The sequence below is a fragment of the Xyrauchen texanus genome, chromosome 39 (genome assembly GCF_025860055.1).
Source record: "Xyrauchen texanus isolate HMW12.3.18 chromosome 39, RBS_HiC_50CHRs, whole genome shotgun sequence".
NCBI lineage: Eukaryota > Metazoa > Chordata > Actinopteri > Cypriniformes > Catostomidae > Xyrauchen > Xyrauchen texanus.
This window is the reverse complement of record NC_068314.1, coordinates 312253-332076: the sequence shown is the minus strand read 5'-3', so window position 1 is coordinate 332076 and position 19824 is coordinate 312253. Positions and strand designations below refer to the sequence as shown.

General features: G+C 42.4%; 1 protein-coding gene across 1 annotated transcript in view; it reads right to left on the bottom strand.

Annotated features, from left to right (window-relative positions):
* The window catches only part of LOC127632445 (interleukin-1 receptor accessory protein-like 1-B), a 443487-nt gene that overhangs the window by 406212 nt on the left and 17451 nt on the right, over window positions 1–19824 (bottom strand). Inside the window, exon 2 of the mRNA XM_052111029.1 lies at window positions 10985–11085. Coding sequence (XP_051966989.1) covers window positions 10985–11066 — 82 coding nt within the window. The 5' untranslated portion in view covers window positions 11067–11085. The remainder of the gene's footprint in view (window positions 1–10984; window positions 11086–19824) is intronic.

Sequence of the window (19824 nt, the reverse complement as noted above, 5' to 3'; positions counted from 1 at the left end):
TGGGTTTAGGGGATGTGTTGTGTTTAGGGGTTGTGTTGGGTTTAGGGGATGTGTTGAGGTTAGGGGTTGTGTTGGATTTAGGGGTTGTGTTGAGGTTAGGGGTTGTGTTGGGTTTAGGGGTTGTGTTGGGTTTAGGGGTTGTGTTGGGTTTAGGGGATGTGTTGGGTTTAGGAGATGTGTTGGGTTTAGGGGATGTGTTGGGTTTAGGGGATGTTTTGAGGGGTTGTGTCTGGTTTAGGGGTTGTGTTGGGTTTAGGGGATGTGTTGGTTTTACGGGATGTGTTGGTTTTAGGGGTTGTGTTGGGTTTCGGGGATGTGTAGGGTTTAGGGGTTGTGTTTGGTTTGGGGGTTGTGTTGGGTTTAGGGTATGTGTTTGGTTTAGGGGTTGGGTTTAGGGGTTGTGTTGGCTTTAGGGGATGTGTTGGGTTTAGGGGTTGTGTTGGGTTTAGGAGATGTGTTGAGTTTAGGGGATGTTTTGGGTTTAGGGGTGGTGTTGGGTTTAGGGGTTGTGTTGGGTTTAGGTGATGTGTTATGTTTAGGGGTTGTGTTTGGTTCAGGGGTTGTGTTGGGTTTAGGGGATGTGTTGGGTTTAGGTGATGTGTTAGGTTTAGGTGTTGTGTTGGGTTTAGGGGTTGTGTTGGATTTAGGGGTTGTGTTGGGTTTAGGGGTTGTGTTGGGTTTAGGTGATGTGTTAGGTTTAGGTGTTGTGTTGGGTTTAGGGGTTGTGTTGGATTTAGGGGTTGTGTTGGGTTTAGGGAATGTGTTTGGTTTAGCGGTTGTGTTGGGTTTAGGGGATGTGTTGGGTTTAGGGGATGTGTTGAGGGGTTGTGTTGAGTTTAGGGGATGTGTTGAGTTTAGTGGATGTGTTGAGGTTAGGGGTTGTGTTGTGTTTAGGGGTTGTGTTGGGTTTAGGGGATGTGTTGGGTTTAGGGGATGTGTTGTGTTTAGGGGATATGTTGAGGTTAGGGGTTGTGTTGACGTTAGGGGTTGGGTTGGGTTTAGGGGATGTGTTGGGTTTACGGTTTGTGTTGGGTTAAGGGGATGTGTTTGGTTTAGGGGTTGTGTTGGGTTTAGGGGATGTGTTGGGTTTAGGGGTGGTGTTGGGTTTAGGGGTTGTGTTGGGTTTAGGTGATGTGTTAGGTTTAGGGGTTGTGTTTGGTTCAGGGGTTGTGTTGGATTTAGGGGTTGTGTTGGGTTTAGGGAATGTGTTTGGTTTAGCGGTTGTGTTGGGTTTAGGGGATGTGTTGGGTTTAGGGGTTGTGTTGGGTTTAGGGGATGTGTTGGGTTTAGGGGATGTGTTGAGTTTAGGGGATGTGTTGAGGTTAGGGGTTGTGTTGGGTTTAGGGGATATTTTGAGGTTAGGGGTTGTGTTGAGGTTAGGGGTTGGGTTGGGTTGGGTTTAGGGGATGTGTTGGGTTTAGGGGATGTGTTGGGTTTACGGTTTGTGTTGGGTTTAGGGGTTGTGTTGGGTTTAGAGGATGTGTTTGGTTTAGGGGTTGTGTTTGGCTTAGGGGATGTGTTGGGTTTAGGGGTTGTGTTGGGTTTAGGGGATGCTTTGGGTTTAGGGGTTGTGTTGGGTTTAGGGGTTGTGTGTATAGAATACGAAACAGGACACTTTTCAGAGCCCTTCAAACATCTCCTACACACAGAATGTAATGTTTTGAATTGTATGAGATTTACAGGATTCTTAGGAGAAAAAACTAATTTCGAGTCAGAATGCAAGGCTAGGGGATTCGTTGGGTTAAGGGGTTTTGTCGGGTTTTGGGGTTGTGTCGGGTGTAGGGGATGTGTTGGGTTTAGGGGTTGTGTTGGGTTTAGGGGATGTGTTGGGTTTAGGGGTTGTGTTGGGTTTAGGGGATGTGTTGGGTTTAGGGGTTGTGTTGGGTTTAGGGGTTGTGTTGGGTTTAGGTGTTGTGTCTGGTTTAGGGGTTGTGTTGGGTTTAGGGGATGTGTTGGGTTTAGGGGATGTGTTGGGTTTAGGGGTTGTGTTTGGTTTAGGGGTTGTGTTGGGTTTAGGGGTTGTGTTTGGTTTAGGGGTTGTGTTCGGTTTAGGTGTTGTATTGGGTTGGTTTTAGGGGTTGTGTTGGGTTTAGGGGATGTGTTGGGTTTAGGGGTTGTGTTGGGTTTAGGGGATGTGTTGGGTTTAGGGGTTGTGTTGGGTTTAGGGGATGTGTTGGGTTTAGGGGTTGTGTTGGGTTTAGGGGTTGTGTTGGGTTTAGGTGTTGTGTCTGGTTTAGGGGTTGTGTTGGGTTTAGGGGATGTGTTGGGTTTAGGGGATGTGTTGGGTTTAGGGGTTGTGTTTGGTTTAGGGGTTGTGTTGGGTTTAGGGGTTGTGTTTGGTTTAGGGGTTGTGTTCGGTTTAGGTGTTGTATTGGGTTGGTTTTAGGGGTTGTGTTGGGTTTAGGAGATGTGTTGAGTTTAGGGGATGTCTTGGGTTTAGGGGTGGTGTTGGGTTTAGGGGTTGTGTTGGGTTTAGGTGATGTGTTAGGTTTAGGGGTTGTGTTGGGTTTTGGGGATATGTTGAGGTTAGGTGTTGTGTTGACGTTAGGGGTTGGGTTGGGTTTAGGGGATGTGTTGGGTTTACGGTTTGTGTTGAGTTTAGGGGATGTGTTTGGTTTAGGGGTTGGGTTGGGTTTAGGGGATGTGTTGGGTTTAGGGGATGTGTTGGGTTTATGGTTTGTGTTGAGGTTAAGGGTTGGATTGGGTTAGGTTTAGGGGATGTGCTGAGTTTAGGAGATGTGTTGAGGTTAGGGGTTGTGTTGAGGTTAGGGGTTGGGTTGGGTTGGGTTTAGGGGATGTGTTGGGTTTAGGGGATGTGTTGGGTTTACGGTTTGTGTTGGGTTTAGGGGTTGTGTTGGGTTTAGGGGATGTGTTTGGTTTAGGGGTTGTGTTTGGTTTAGGGGATGTGTTGTGTTTAGGGGATGTGTTGAGGTTAGGGGTTGTGTTGGGTTTAGGGGATATGTTGAGGTTAGGGGTTGTGTTGAGGTTAGGGGTTGGGTTGGGTTGGGTTTAGGGGATGTGTTGGGTTTAGGGGATGTGTTGGGTTTATGGTTTGTGTTGGGTTTAGGGGATGTGTTTGGTTTAGGGGTTGTGTTTGGTTTAGGGGATGTGTTGGGTTTAGGGGTTGTGTTGGGTTTAGGGGATGTGTTGGGTTTAGGGGTTGTGTTGGGTTTAGTGGTTGTGTCTATAGAATACGAAACAGGACACTTTTCAGAGCCCTTCAAACATCTCCTACACACAGAATGTAATATTTTGAATTGTATGAGATTTACAGGATTCTTAGGAGAAAAAACTAATTTCGAGTCAGAATGCAAGGCTAGGGGATTCGTTGGGTTAAGGGGTTTTGTCGGGTTTTGGGGTTGTGTCGGGTGTAGGGGATGTGTTTGGTTTAAGGGTTGTGTTGGGTTTAGGGGATGTGTTGGGTTTAGGGGTTGTGTCTGGTTTATGGGTTGTGTTGGGTTTAGGGGTTGTGTTGGGTTTAGGGGATGTGTTGGGTTTAGGGGTTGTGTTGGGTTTAGGGGTTGTGTTTGGTTTAGGGATTGTGTTGGGTTTAGGGGTTGTGTTGGGTTTAGGGGTTGTGTTTGGTTTAGCGGTTGTGTTGGGTTTAGGGGATGTGTGGGGTTTAGGGGTTGTGTCTGGTTTAGGGGTTGTGTTGGGTTTAGAGGATGTGTTTGGTTTAGCGGTTGTGTTGGGTTTAGGGGATGTGTTGGGTTTAGGGGTTGTGTTGGGTTTAGGGGATGTGTTTGGTTTAAGGGTTGTGTTGGGTTTAGGGGATGTGTTGCGTTTAGGCGTTGTGTCTGGTTTAGGGGTTGTGTTGGGTTTAGGGGATGTGTTGGGTTTAGGGGTTGTGTTTGGTTTAGGGGTTGTGTTGGGTTTAGGGGTTGTGTTGGGTTTAGGGGATGTGTGGGGTTTAGGGGTTGTGTCTGGTTTAGGGGTTGTGTTGGGTTTAGAGGATGTGTTTGGTTTAGCGGTTGTGTTGGGTTTAGGGGATGTGTTGGGTTTAGGGGTTGTGTTGGGTTTAGGGGATGTGTTTGGTTTAAGGGTTGTGTTGGGTTTAGGGGATGTGTTGGGTTTAGGCGTTGTGTCTGGTTTAGGGGTTGTGTTGGGTTTAGGGGATGTGTTGGGTTTGGGGTTGTGTTTGGTTTAGGGGTTGTGTTGGGTTTAGGGGTTGTGTTTGGTTTAGGGGTTGTGTTGGGTTTAGGCGATGTGTTTAGGGGTTGTGTCAGGTTTAGTGGTTGTGTTGGGTTTAGGGGATGTGTTGGGTTTAGGGGTTGTGTTGGGTTTAGGGGATGTGTTTGGTTTAGCGGTTGTGTTTGGTTTAGGGGTTGTGTTGGGTTTAGGGGTTGTGTTGGGTTTAGGTGATGTGTTAGGTTTAGGGGTTGTGTTTGGTTCAGGGGTTGTGTTGGATTTAGGGGTTGTGTTGGGTTTAGGGGCTGTGTTGGGTTTAGGGGATGTGTTGGGTTTAGGGGTTGTGTTGGGTTTAGGGGATGTGTTGGGTTTAGGGGTTGTGTTGGGTTTAGGGGATGTGTTAGGTTTAGGGGATGTGTTGGGTTTAGGGGTTGTGTTGGGTTTAGGGGATGTGTTTGGTTTAGGGGTTGTGTTGGGTTTAGGGGATGTGTTTGGTTTAGGGGTTGTGTTGGGTTTAGGGGATGTGTTTGGTTTAGGGGTTGTGTTGGGTTTAGGGGATGTGTTGGGTTTAGGTGTTGTGTTGGGTTTAGGGGATGTGTTTGGTTTAGGGGTTGTGTTGGGTTTAGGGGATGTGTTTGGTTTAGGGGTTGTGTTGGGTTTAGGGGATGTGTTGGGTTTAGGTGTTGTGTTGGGTTTAGGGGATGTGTTGGGTTTAGGGGTTGTGTGTATAGAATACGAAACAGGACACTTTTCAGAGCCCTTCAAACATCTCCTACACACAGAATGTAATGTTTTGAATTGTATGAGTTTTACAGGATTCTTAGGAGAAAAAACTAATATCGAGTCAGAATGCAAGGCTACTTTTGAATTGTCGTCAACGGAGAAAGATGTTTTGGAAGCAGAATTATGCAGTTACTCCACTGACCCATGATGCTAAACCTGGACGTCCTGTTCCTGGCATCAGAGGAAACAGGTGAGTAAACCACAGACCTGCTCTTATCTTCAGTAAAGAAGGAAGAAGCCACACAAATGACTCTTACTGTATCATGTGCTTAACATGTGATGAAAGTGTTCAGGTCAGAGGTCAAACACTTAGTGAATTGGTTCTATTAATGATTGCATTAAGAGATCTGATATAAATAATGACTGGAGTAATGAAACGACTCACAGGCTGATAGAAGATTTTCATGATGCTGATATTAATACAATGTAACAAAATATCACTTTAAATTCATTATTATTATGAATTGTGTTGCATTATTAATCCAGCAAAGTGATTGTCTGGTTATATGTCTATAAACTGTGTGCAAATCCATATGATCAGTACATTGGTAATGTATATGGCCACTCCAGTAGCTTTAGTATATTGTTCATTTTAAATGAAGATGTCTTCTATGTGATTAATGAGGGTTTATCTTTTGTGCTGTTCACTCCTGTATTTCATTAACATCAGCATTCTGAAATCCTGAGCTGTGGAAGAACATGTGAAATGTGTGCAGGTATGAAGATCTGTGCATGTAAGCATTTCATATTTATGCTGAATCAAAAGCAGAGAAAGACGACAGTAAAATCCAGTAAAGAACCAGTGAGATCTGCTTCAATAATGAAATGTTTAATCAAGCATCCTAAAACTAATTATGTGTTCGATGAAGCCAACATACTGTTATTTTACTAAATGATCACAACAGATCTTACAGCAGCAGGATATTCGTGAATTCAAACTCAAAAATTTCAAAAATTCAAATGTAAACAAACCCACAAATGGCCTTTCGGGTTCACTGCAAGTTCAGCTCAATGGACAACATTTATGATGCAAAAATACATTTCCAGTGAGACACTTACAATGGAAGTCAATGAGGATCATTTTTGGAGGGTTTAAGGACAGAAATGTGACGCTTTTAATTGCATTATTATTTTATACTTGCATGAAATCTTATGATAAAACTTGTGAATTATTTGAGCTGTAAAGTTGTTTAGATCATTGACAATATTTTTTAATCTGCTTTTAAGTTGTGCTCTCTCTCTCTCTCACTCTGTCTCTCTCTATCACTCTCTCTCTCTCTCTCTCTCTCTCTCTCTTTCTCTCTCTCTCTTAGTCTCTCTCAATCTCGGTCTCTCTATCTCTCATTCAAATTAAAATTCAAATGAGCTTTATTGGCATGACTGTATACAGTGTACAATGTTGCCAAAGCATTGAGTAATAAACACATTACAAACATAAAAAAACATGTATATACAACAAATGAATAATAATGATAATAAAATACAATACAAATGAGCAATGAGGAAGAGAGAGGAAAAAGTAAATTAAAATATCAGTTTGAATAGAGCTGTAATATGATGACACACACACACACACACTCTCTCTCTCTCTTGCTCTCTCTTGCTCTCTCTCTCTCTCTCTCTCTCTCTCTCTCTCCTCTCTCTCAATTAAATTCAATTCAATTCAATTCTATGGGCTTTATTGGCATGAAAGTTTCAAAAACAATGTTGCCAAAGCATCATATAGAATAAATAAAATAAAAGCAAAATACATTTTGTCCAATAACTTGGATAGTATATAATATAATTATTAGTAATATATAAATAACAGCAAAATATAAATTATTATTATTATTATTTATTTGACCACATCACATTGTGTGTGTGTGTGTGTGTGTGTGTGTGTCTCTGTGTGTGTGTGTGTGTGTGTGTGTGTGTGTGTGTGTGTGTGTGTGTGTGTGTGTGTGTGTGTGTGTTTGTCCAGATCTTTCACTGTCCCTCAGGTTGTGGCATGTTGATATGGGGCAGTAAGATGTGCCCTGTCTCCTTCTAAGAGTATTTTTAATTTTGAGAGGTCATTTAGGTCTTTAAATTCTGAAGTTTCAGAGTTAAACTTGTTTAAGTAAACATTCCTTATTTCTGTCTCGACCTCACCTGTCCAACAGTGAGCACATATTCTGTTATTCAGATTTTTGTGTCTTCCTGTTTCACTTGCCAATGTGTGGTCACTGAGCCTGTACTTGGTTAGGGTCTGTCTCTGTTTTCTATCTCTGACAGTAAAGAGATATTTTGCCAACTCATACTCTCTGTTTAGGGCCAGATAACATTCAGATCTACTTTGGCTTTTAGTTTCTTCTTTCCAATGGTCCAAATAGGTTTCTTTGCGTTATAATTTGCTTTACTCTGATTGGTGTTGATGTGAGACTGGTCAAAGTGTGTTTGAGGGGGGACGAATAGTCTCAGTCTCTCTCTCTCGGTCTTGGTCTCTCTCACTCTCAATTTTTCATTTAAATTTAAAAGTAGTTTATTTGCATGATTGTGTTTACATACAATATTGCCAAACATTAATACACAAAACAGATAATGACAGACAAATAATAATAATAAAATAGTAACAAATAACAATAAATATAGAATTCAAATAAGGTGCCAGGTAATGAATCAAATAAAAAAAAAAAACGATAATAACAATATACACTATACAATATAAAATAAAATATGCATTTAACACGACATTATGAACATAAGAAAATAAAAGTACTGTGAATGAAGTACATTAAGGCAGTGATTGCTTTCTGAGGATGTGCAGCCAATCACGGCCTTAATGTACTTCAGTACTATCTCTCTCTCTCTCTCTCTCTCTCTCTCTCTCTCTCTCTCTCTCTTTAGTTTGGTGTTTGTTTTACTGTAATGTCTGTATATCTATCAAACTTGTATAGATAAACTTTCAGACTGGACTTTGAATCTAACATCAAAGTTTGTCCTGAACAACTTCACCTGTCTAGACTAAACTGCTCTTATCAAGTCAAAAATATGATTTCATGCGACTTCATTTTTCTTCTGTAAACAGATGAAAGCCACAAACAACACACTAATGAAACATGAAGAAGTGTTTTAACCTCATCTGAAGAACCTCTAGAAGCGAACAGGATTCCTGATATCAAGAGGGTCCTGATCCTCGAGTGAAGACGCTTCATGGTGAAGAGCTCTTGACTGGACATCTCCAGAAAAATGACGCATCATTGTCTCTCATATCACTCCACGACCTCTTTATTCTCACATAAATGAATAAATGGACATGGAATATTGAGTTATCAGAGGGATAATGTATATTTCTATATATTATATACATATGTTCTGTGTCTTTCATAATAATGAGCAGCTGACTGAACATTACTTCGTACATATAAAAACATATATCATGAAAAGTGAGCAGACAAACACAACTCCATTTTAATCTGACTTTAACTTGACAGATTAGAAGTAACATCATAAAGAGTCTCTTTAATGTTAAGCCATAGTTGATGTTCCTGGACCACAAGGGTGGCCATCGCCTGCCCAAGTGGCTGTGCTGTGACCTTCATGGCTCTGAGAGCGAAGTCGGTGGCAGACGCAGTTCCTGTATCACGTCGGGGTCAGGACTACCCAAGTGCAGATATTTAAGTGCCTTGGCTTGGTGGACTTGCAGGAGAGCTGTGGCATGTAGGGCGGAGACGGCCTGTCAAGTGGCGCTGTAGGCTTTCAAAGTCAATGACGACGTCATCCTACAGGCCTTGGAGGGGAGTACCGGACGATCCCGGCAGGTGGCGGCGTTCTCGGGCGCAGGTGGAACACAACCGCCCTATCCACCTGGGAGACCTCCGTGTACCTGTGGGCCACCCCACCGTAAAGGGTAGAGAGAACGGACGAGCGAGGAGATCGGATCTGGGTAGTAAAATGGCTATGAGCGGCGCCATGACCTGACGAACCAAACGACTAGCCGTGGGGGGGGGGGGCGGAAGTTTCCAGTCCAGCCTCGTGCTCACGGCGGCCCGGGAAAGCATAGCGGACATCTGCTCGTCAGCCTCAGACTGGTCGAGCAGACCCGAAGGTGGCAGCCCAGACGAGTCATCAGCACCAGACACCGCTGTGATGCAATCAACATCCAGCTTTAAAATGTTGAAATTGATATATATTCTGTAATAATTTAATCATTCATTACGCATTTAGATTGTATTTTGTCACACAAAATGTCTTTTGAGAATATGCTGCAGTTTAAATGAATAAATTCAGATAGTTCTGTCTCACGATTCTGAACACGACAGTCAAATGTTTATGTGTTAGTACATTTCAACATCTGTCTAAAAGTACAAATATGTACATTTAAAGTTATATACAAATACAATTATAATGAGATCAGATCAACTTCAGGCACTTTCATATCTCATTAAAACAAAAAGATTCAAAATATTTATTCGTGTTATATGAAGGTCTCACTAAAACTGAAATGGAAACTTTTCATCAGGCGCTCATCATTTATTTTTGGTACTTTTTAAATGTCTTTTATGTCTAGATTTGACTGTTTTAGTCTTCAGACCGAGACATTCAATATCAAACTATGAAAATCCATCATAAAAATACACATATCACGTTTAAAACGCTGATCATCTAAACAAAGAGTGAAATAAACAAACTATTTCAATATTTATTGTGTGAAAATGATTTCTCTCAGTCTTTCATAAATGACGACTGTCCCACAGTTGTGATGTCATTTCAAACACACCAAACACTTTCACCTCTAATAATGTTTGTTCAAAAGTTAGTGTACTTAAAAATGTCTTTTCCATCTGCATCATTTCAGCACAGAATTGCTCATAAATCTCCTGTGATGCATGAACACACACTGATGGACATTATTAGCTGACAAATTAAATAAACGTGTGAACGAATTTTTGAACCAGACTTTCTAGAAGTCCACAGAGATCAAAGTACCTGACATTGAAGAAACAGCCATAAACAGAAGAGAGTTGTGTTGTTGTGTGCATGGATGTGTTTGTCATTGCAGTGTGTGTTGTGTTACTGTCGGATATTATTCATCATGTTGGCTGTGTTTCCCCCCTGAGGTGTCTCCTTCAATATGTTCCCCGTCTCCATGCAAACCCCCATCACACCCCACCGCCTCAGATTACACCCCATAATGACAGAGTCACATCTCCATCCACACAACACACACACACACGACAGCTGGACCACAGCGGGACACACACACACACACACACACACACACACACTGTTGAAAGAAATACACAGGAAATGATTCTACAATAAATAATTCACCTCACTTCCAGCCATCAAAGACAAGAGAAAACTACCCCACAAACACATCAGAGCTCTACACAAATCGACATCGTCACAAGAATCTCATCAGATTAGAAGGATATCAACGTGAAAACCTTCAATAAAAGCAAGAAACTAGTGAAATTTAACAGACATCTGGAAACATTTTCATATTGAGTTTGTGTCGTTATCATTTTGTGTATTATTGTGCAGTTCATGGTAATAATAATCCTTTAGTTTGATCAGTTTGGTACAGCGTTGGGTCACTACATGATGTCAAACGTTAAATCTGCATCCTGAAGCAAAAAGCAGTCGAGAAACGCCGGTCCAGATCACATTATCAACAAACACGTGAAGCTCTTTAGAATGGAGAAATCATCCAAGCGATCGTTCTCACGCTTACGTCAGAACCCGTCTCACGATTGGCCTGATCAACACTTGTCTGACACACATTTAAACATCTTAATGAGAATATTATCAGCTTGAATGCTCACATAACTAGCACAGACCACAGTACCATTAATCATCATCACCAGGAAATACGATCAGAAAAACATCCAGAGCTTTGAATCATTTCTGAACACACTCAACTCAGATGATCAAAGCGTCTGCAGCTCCTCAGGACATCACGCACACACACACATCAGGACACAGAGCAGGAGCGGACAGGGAAGAGAAATCACCCCCGGTTTCACAGAGTAAACAGCCCAAAAGTTTTGAGGGGGGTTCTCCCTATGGCCAGTCCGCCCCTGCAGCGGAGACGGACGCTGTATCTCACCTGATCCGCGTTTGGACACCACCTTCAGAGTCCTGATGACTGTAGCGTACAGCAGAATCTGCAGAGGAACCTGCGACTTCATCTTTTACTGTGTGAATGTCCTGCAGAAGAACACACGAAACACCTTCATACATACTGGAGCACAACTCAAGATAACAACTCACTTTACACCAGTGCCTTTGTCATGCACAGAAACAGTTTTTATTTTGTTAATACTTTTTCTGATGAAAGATGAACATTAATGTTGATGAAAGCTACATTATTAAATGTCATGGATGACTGAGTCATCCATTATTTTATGGAGGGGGTTCAAAGTGACTATTTTCACCAATAATTATGGAGCAAAACTACGGGCAGAAAAATAAAGGAATAACCGTAGAAAGGTGTCACAATCGTGATGTTATTGTTTTACACAAGAAGGCCGTTTGTTTTATTCGCACAAGATTTGCTGCTTTTCATCCAGAGATGCTCCTGACAACAACAACAAAACAATCTTGAGAATTTTGATTCATTAAATTCATACTTTTTTTTATAATAGTTTTTTGTCATTAACAAACAAACAAAAAGACTGTAAATATTGATCCATGATATTTAATATTGTGAGTTTCTGTTGATTTACGTGAAGTGCTCCTAAAGTACCTCTGATTTCTGATTGAAACTGTTTACGGTTGTAAAGATTAGCGACTCTAGTTTCCTTTGATATTCTACTTCACAAAATCCATTTTCACACATCAATCAAATCAAATCAAATCAAATCACTTTATTGTCACACTACCATGTACACAAGTGCAACAGTAGGTGAAATTCTTGTGTGCAGTTCCGAGCAACATAGCAGTCATGACAGTGACGAGACATATACCAATTACAATAAACAACATACTTACACAACACAATTTACATATCAAATGTACACATACTTACACAAAACAATTTACAAATCAGATGTACACATACTTACACAACACAATAATTATATACAATGCAGAATATAGAACAGAATATACAATACAATACAATAAGTGGGAGTATATGAAATATATATGTGTATATATATATATATAGCAGTTGTATTGAGGAGAATATGTTGACAGTCCAGTGTGAGATTATAGATTAATAAAGTGCAGTGCTAATTATTGATCCTGATAGATCAAGAGTTCAACAGTCTGATTGCTTGGGGAAAAAGCTATCATGTAGTCGGCTGGTGCGGGTCCTGATGCTGCGATACCGCCTGCCTGATGGTAGCAGTGAGAACAGCCCATGACTTGGGTGACTGGAGTCTCTGATGATCCTCCGAGCTTTTTTCACACACCGCCTGGTGTATATGTCCTGGAGGGAGGGAAGCTCACCTCCGATGATGTTCCTGGCAGTTCAGCACCACCCTTTGCAGGGCTTTGCAGTTGTACGCGGTGCTATTGCCGTACCAGGCGGTGATGCAGCCAGTCAGGATGCTCTCTACAGTGCTGGTGTAGAACCGTGTGAGGATGTGGTGGTTCATTCCAAACTTCCTCAGCCGTCTCAGGAAGAAGAGGCGCTGGTGAGCCTTCTTCACAACGGCCTCAGTGTGGACGGACCATGTGAGTTCCTCAGTAATGTGGACACCGAGGAACTTGAAGCTGCTGACTCTCTCCACCGGTGCTCCATTGATGGTGATGGGGCTGTGTTCTCCGTCTTTCTTCCTGAAGTCCACAACAAGCTCCTTGGTTTTACTGACGTTGAGGGAGAGGTTGTGCTCCTGACACCAGCGTGTCAGAGTGTGCACCTCCTCTCTGTAGGCTCTTTCATCATTGAACAATCAGCTTTAATATCTGTAACGTCTCAAAAACATGAATAATCAACACTCCTGGACGCATAATAAACTATGATGAAAGAAATCTGAATATCTATAGCTTGATATTATTTTATATTCTGCTTATTCCCGCTGTCCACATATGAGGACATACAGTTTTTTTTTTTTTTTGCATGTTTATTAGGTGTTACTAGTTACAAATCTAAATGGGAATGAAACATGCACACAGCACGTTTTATCAAATGCTTTAAATTAGTTTTGTTGATAAATATAAATTGCTTGTGTATAAATAAGACACAAAAGATAAAGATGCTCAGATACAACAGTTTTGATTTCTTTCCTTTTTATGTGCATACTACATATAATAAAATAGTTTATTTTGAATTATTTGTATAATTATGACATATTTTTGAATAATAATTAAGAATGAGTAGCTGTGTCCAAACTTTTGAGCAATAGTGTATTATCAGAAGATGTTTCATCTACTGTCTCATCACGCATGTCAATAATCGCTCTAAAAACATGTGCATGTGGCATCAGAACTTCTTTGAAATGTAATAGAAATCTCTCTCTAAAGCAGCAGTGTCATCTACGATCACTCTAGTCAAACATATTTAATATGTGTTCCTGCACATTTGTCCAAGAACATCATCTGCCAAGCCGTCAGTTCTGTACCTGCAGCCAATTGCATCGCCGCGCTCCTCCTTGACCATATGTTATAAACATCTGCAGACCTGCGGTCACATGACACACAAAATACACGTCAGCCGGCCACACGTGTGTGTGTTCTTAGGTGAGAACACAATCGCTGCCTTCATGTTACACCAATAAATGAAGCATCATTCTCATCTGAAGTGTCATGTTAACAGAAATCTCTCTCATGTTTCCGTTGGTTGTACATCAGATAGTCCCGCCCCCAAACTCACACCATTGGTTCAAATCAATATAAATACACACGAGTTTAAAATAAATAAACAAAAGCGTTTGGGAAGAGTGATGCACACTGAAACAAATGATTTAGGAAATATTCACTGAATAAATTCACGATTGTTTGTCATCTTCACATCACATCATCAACTATCGGTCCAGAAGTACAAAACCTTGTCATGTTTATTTGAGCAAATAAACACATTTGTCTTTATTTTTAAAGCTGCTGTTCCCAGCATGATGAACAGGGTCAAAGTTGATTTGCAATAAAAGTCAATTAAAAGCTTTAGTATTCGTTTAAATGATTAACTAATATCATTTATTACTATTAGACATGAACACACTATCCAATAGTGTATACACTACTAAAGATATATTTGGTAGTGTGCTTCTTCAAGTGAATTACTGTATGTTCATAAGAAGGTGTTTGGGTGGCATTCACACTTGTGATATATCTACAGTATACTGTGGAGTGATTACATTTTTATATTTGAAAGTCATTCGATCATTATTGATATTAGATACTGGGAGGAGTGACTGTGACTGAGGTTAGCCAATTAGCGTGTTACTATGGTGATGACCCCAATGAAAACGTATCCACTTTACTTGTACTGTGAATTCAGAGTTTGCTTTAACTAAGTTCAAACGTATCTTTCTAGCTGCTTAATCCTGCTTTGTGACACCGGCCACTGGTGTGCGTGCACAGCTCCCGGACCTGTTTCTATCAAATTAAAGCAAGGTGATGTTGTTTAAATGACTATATAGTATGCATAAAGTTTCCTCTCTATATCTCCTCTATCCCAAAAACTCAGTTTGAATCTGTTTGTGGTTTCACTGCAGGCACAAATGACGCACACATACACACACACACATATTATCATGGATAAAAGGCTTAAAGATTTGACACAATTTACAATCGCACAATATGACAGTTCAGTGCTTCAAGCTTCAGCACATGCAGCACATTTAAATATGCACGCCGTGGCTCTGTTGTTTCCAAGGAAACCGTTCTTGCTTATAATTGTTACGTTGGGCTTCAGATTGAGCTTCGGCTTCACCTGCAGAAAATCCCTCATGTGATACTGACCAACGATTGTCCTGCAGCTCTCATTTACTGCTTATTTCCAGCCACACATGAGTTTCTCAAGATGTCAGAGTGTTTCAGATCATTGCTGCTAGAGAATGAGAGAGAGAATAAAGAAAAGAGACCAACATCTGTCTTCTGTCTCTCTCCAGTATGGAAACACAAGAGTTGCACAATCACATTGCTGCTGTTTCTCTCTTTAGCTCGACCGCACTTCAATCCTTCCTCTATTTCCCATTCAATTTGACAAATTCTGTTACCCCGAGAAAGGCTCGGCCAGAGATGGAAAGGCTTACTCAGACATGAGCAAACGTGAATGGACATAAATGTAGCTCACGCGTGCCTATACACCCCACAACAAATACCGATTTGGCCACTGGGGGCAGTGAATTAAATTTCGGTAAGCATGTACCAATTTTTACTTTAAAAAAAGTCAACCATCTCTTTCCGATTTCACTGTGTGATCAGGCTTGAATTCGTCATCTGCTGCGCCGGCCCAACCTATGAAGTGACACAAGCGGCTGCATTGTCCCTGTGGCTCTACTGTAGACTCTGCGTCTCCACTCATTATTCACAAGAGGTGTAAACAGCACTGGCACCACAGCCCACCAGTCATCAACAGTCCGATAGAACCTGCCAAAACTATACAAATATTACCGTAATTTCCGGACTATTGAACGCACCTGAATATAAGCCGCACCCACTGATTTTTAAATAAAATATTATTTTAAACATAAATAAGCCGCACCTGTCTAGAAGCCGCAGGTGCCTACCGGTACATTGAAACTTTACTCAGGCTTTAACGAAACACGGCTTGTAACAAAAATAAATAGGCTTTAACGAAACTCGGTGTGGCAGGGGGGCGTGGTCAAGCGCCCGTCCGGGAGAGAAAAGCAGTAAGGGCGCTTACACCTGAGCTAAATTATGTCTAACACCGGTGTCTAATTTGTCACCGTGTGACAGTTTTCCCAAGAAGGACACGTGAAGCAGGGCACTTGAAATTAGACACCGGTGTTAGACATAATTTAGCGCAGGTGTAAGCGCCTTACAGGTTTTCTCCCGGACGGCGCTAGCCACGCCCCTGCCACACACGGCTTGTAATAAAACATTTGCAGTAAACAGTAGCCTACCAAGAAAGTCATTGGTCACTATCTTCCTCGTCCTGTGCACTGAAACCACTGAAGTCATCTCTTTCGGTGTCGGAGTTGAATAGCCTCAGATTAGTTGTCTTTTTGCACTGAGTCAATTCCTCACGCTGCTGTTTCCAACGTCTTATCATCGACTCATTACACCAAGCTCCCGTGCAGCAGCTCTATTTGCTTTTCCAACAGCCAGATCAATCACCTTCAACTTGAAAGCAGCATCATATGCATTTCTCCGTGTCTTGAGGGTGACAAAATGACTACCGTAATCAGAATGATGGGAAGTTTGAGCGCGCTCGATTTAATCTAAACAGTAAACAAAAAAAGTTGTTTTGACCTTAACCCGTTCGGCAATTTCATTGGTCTAATGAAAGCTTCACGCTGCCAAAAAACTGAGCACGTCACAAAATGTTTTTTTTTATTTTTTTATAAAATTTGAAAGCGGGAAAAATCCATATATTAGCCGCGTCATTGTATAAGCCGCGAGGTTCAAAGCGTGGGGAAAAAGTTGCGGCTTATAGTCCGGAAATTACGGTACATAAGCGTTGAAGAAAAGACATGGCGATGGGGAGGTGAATTTGACAAAGCCTAAAAATTATGTGGGTTCAGTACCCTAGCCCTGACCACCTCGTACGAATTACTATAAGATTTGACTAGCGATACCTCGTTCCCTCGTGGGACCTCTCCATGGTCCTTCGAGGCCTTCGGGGAGCTCCCTTCGAGCCCCTTGAGTCAGCAGAGCAAAGGCGCTCTCTCTGAAGACCGCCCTCCTGACAGCGCTCACCTCCATCAAGAGGGTAGGGGACCTGCAGGCGTTCTCTGTTAGCGAACTGTGCCTAGAGTTCGGTCCGGCTTACTCTCACGTCATCCTGAGACCCCGACCGGGCTACGTTCCCAAGGTTACCATGACCCCTTTTAGGAGGCGGACCCAGCCTTGGCGTTGCTGTGTCCGGTGCGTGCTCTTCGCATCTACATGGACCGCACGCAGAGCTTTAGAAGCTCCGAGCAGCTCTTTGTTTGCTTCGGTGGACAGTGGAAGGGAAGCGCTGTCTCCAAACAGAGGATTGCCCACTGGGTCATCGGTGCCATCACAATGGCATACCATGCCCAGCACGTGCTGCCCCCTGCTGGCCTATGAGCCCATTCAACCAGGGGCGTTGCGGCTTCGTGGCCGTTGTTCCATGACGCCTCTCTAGCAGACATGTGTAGAGCCACGGATTGGGCAACACCTAACACCTTTGCGAGGTTCTATAACCTCAGGGTTTAGCCAGTTTCGTCCCGTGTGTTATCAGGTGACACAAACAGGTAAGTTTGGGTCAGCTGGCCGGGTGTATCGCTTGTGCATAGCGCCTTTCCCCTCCCTTGAGGCGAAGACATGCGCTCTTTCCCCAGTTGCTTTCACAGGAAGTGTGAACCCTGGACGTTCTTCCTCCCTAGTCTAGCGGCCGTCGAGTCTTCGGAGAGGCTCGCTGCCACCCCGGTACGGGTGTCACTAGGCCCTCGTACTGAGGTAAGTGCTCCACATGTGCTGGTTGTTTCCCTACCGGTAAACTGCATCTTCCTTGGACAGAGGGCCCTCTGCCCTGGGTCACCGTGTTTGTAGTAACTCCTCCCCCCTTGGGTAGGATCTACCACAACGCCGCTCCACACGATGTGCTTCCACTCCTAACCGGTAAGACCATGTGTGTATTCCACCTAAAATCCCTCCCTCTTGGGGCTGGGTGTGGTCTCCACGGTGTCCTCCTCTTTGGAGGGACACCCCCCAGCTTGGACCATATATTTGGTCCCCAGCCGAACGATTTCGTTCCTTTTACAGGGGAGAATAATAGAGAGACGGCATCACTCCTGGCTGGGCCAGCCAGTCCTTATACTTCTGAGCAGTTAGCTGTTGCCCTAGGTGCAGGGGACCACTTCATGCCTGCCAGTCTGTTGGGGGTAGTTATGCGATGGCTTGCTGCGCTGGCTACGAGGCACACAGAGGTTTGCCCATCACGCACTGCCAGTCTGCATAACTCGGTTCAGCTCTTGTGGCATTTTCCATGGGGACCCCTAGTGTTAACTCATCGACACAACGTTGAGTAAGTGACAGACGGGGAACGTCTCGGTTACTAGCGTAACCTCCGTTCCCTGATGGAGGGAATGAGACGTTGTGTCCATCCAGCCACAACACTGAACCAACAGCTGAAAGCGCCGGGTCTTTGGCTCGGCTCCTCAGTGCGATACCTGATGTGTATTTGCAGCGTCACTCCTTTTATACCCGTATGTCCGGGGGAGTGGCATGCAAATTCAACACGCCAATTTTCATTGGCCTTTTCTCAAAATCAGAGATGTCTGGGCTCTGCAGGAGTGACCCCTAGTGGCAACTCATCGACACAATGTCTCGTTCCCTCCATCAGGGGGGGAACCCTACGTGAGTAACACGTGTAATTCATTCATTCACAGGTTATATTTTATTTCAAACAAAGTGGAAAGAAAGTTTAGATGATATTTTCATCTAAATCAATATAGGTTGAATTTATTATATTTGAGAATTCTTGTCCTCCGGGACTTTTTAACAACTTCAGAACTTTAAGAATAAATTTAGGTCTCCTATTATCTCATATATATTCATAAAGTTGTTTATCCTATTGTCTAAAAAAAACCTTTGATATATTATCTGGTAGATTTAGAAAATGGAAAATAAACTCATATTCATCTTTATTCTGTTTGTAATCAATAGCCTATATTTATTTGTAATAGTTTTGAATGATATATAAAGTTATCATTCAAATAAATATAAAAGTGTTTATATTGTAAATAAACATAATCTTTTAAAATGGATAAATCTGTGTGTTGTTGTTGTGGGCCAATATGAATTAATGTATGCACTGACATACCAGCAAGCTCACATTGACATATAGTTTTTTATCACATTAATAATTCGTTTGCAGAAGTCCTCTTGAGCTCTTGTAGCATTCTTCTGTAAATGTCTTTGATTACTTCATAATTTTACACTTCTCTCTTGTACTGTGTTTAATCATGTGTTTAAAGTCTATTATATATATAAGTATATTGAAACAATGTCTTGTGGACAGTTTAAATGAGGTTAAATTCTTATTCTCTCAGCAGTGAGGTAAATCTCAGTGAATCGTGTTCTCTCACACGATTGGTTGTGCACTGCAGAAATAGAGTTTCACATGATTATCTCTCTATCTCTCTCTCTGTCTCTCTCTCTCTCTCTCTGGGTGAAAAATGAATGTGCCAGCTGCCTTTGCCAGTCATTAACATTTCTATTTGAGAGAAACCGTAGCGAGACCTGCATCTACCTTCAGTTCACCCACGCAAGGCCTGCCACTGCTGCAACCTGAATTATTCTGTTTGGCATTATCCACCAGCTCACTGTAGAGGTGAGACAGACAGAGAGTCAAACAGAGAGAGTGAGACCTGTCAGCATTTGCTCTGCAGATGAAGCTGATACTGTGGTATTTTCTCCAGAAGATGAGCCTTTACAGGCTTAAAGAGCAAAAGAATATTTTCTGATAAATCACATCATCACATAAGCTGCGTTTCAGTCACGATGTGACACTGAAGGAGAACTCGACGTGTTATTGACGTGTACTCTGTGTTCTTGATGTGTTCTCGACGTGTTCTCGACGTGTTCTGGACGTGTTTATGACGTGTTCTCGACGTGGTCTTGACATGTTCTCGACGTGTTTATGAGGTGTACTCGACGTGGTCTTGACATGTTCTCGATGTGTTCTGGACGTGTTCTTGACATGTTCTCGATGTGTTCTCGATGTGTTCTCGACGTGTTCTTGATGTGTTCTCGATGTGTTCTTGACGTGTTCTGGATGTGTTCTTGATGTGTTCTCGACGTGTTCTTGATGTGTTCTCGACGTGTTCTCGACGTGTTCTTGATGTG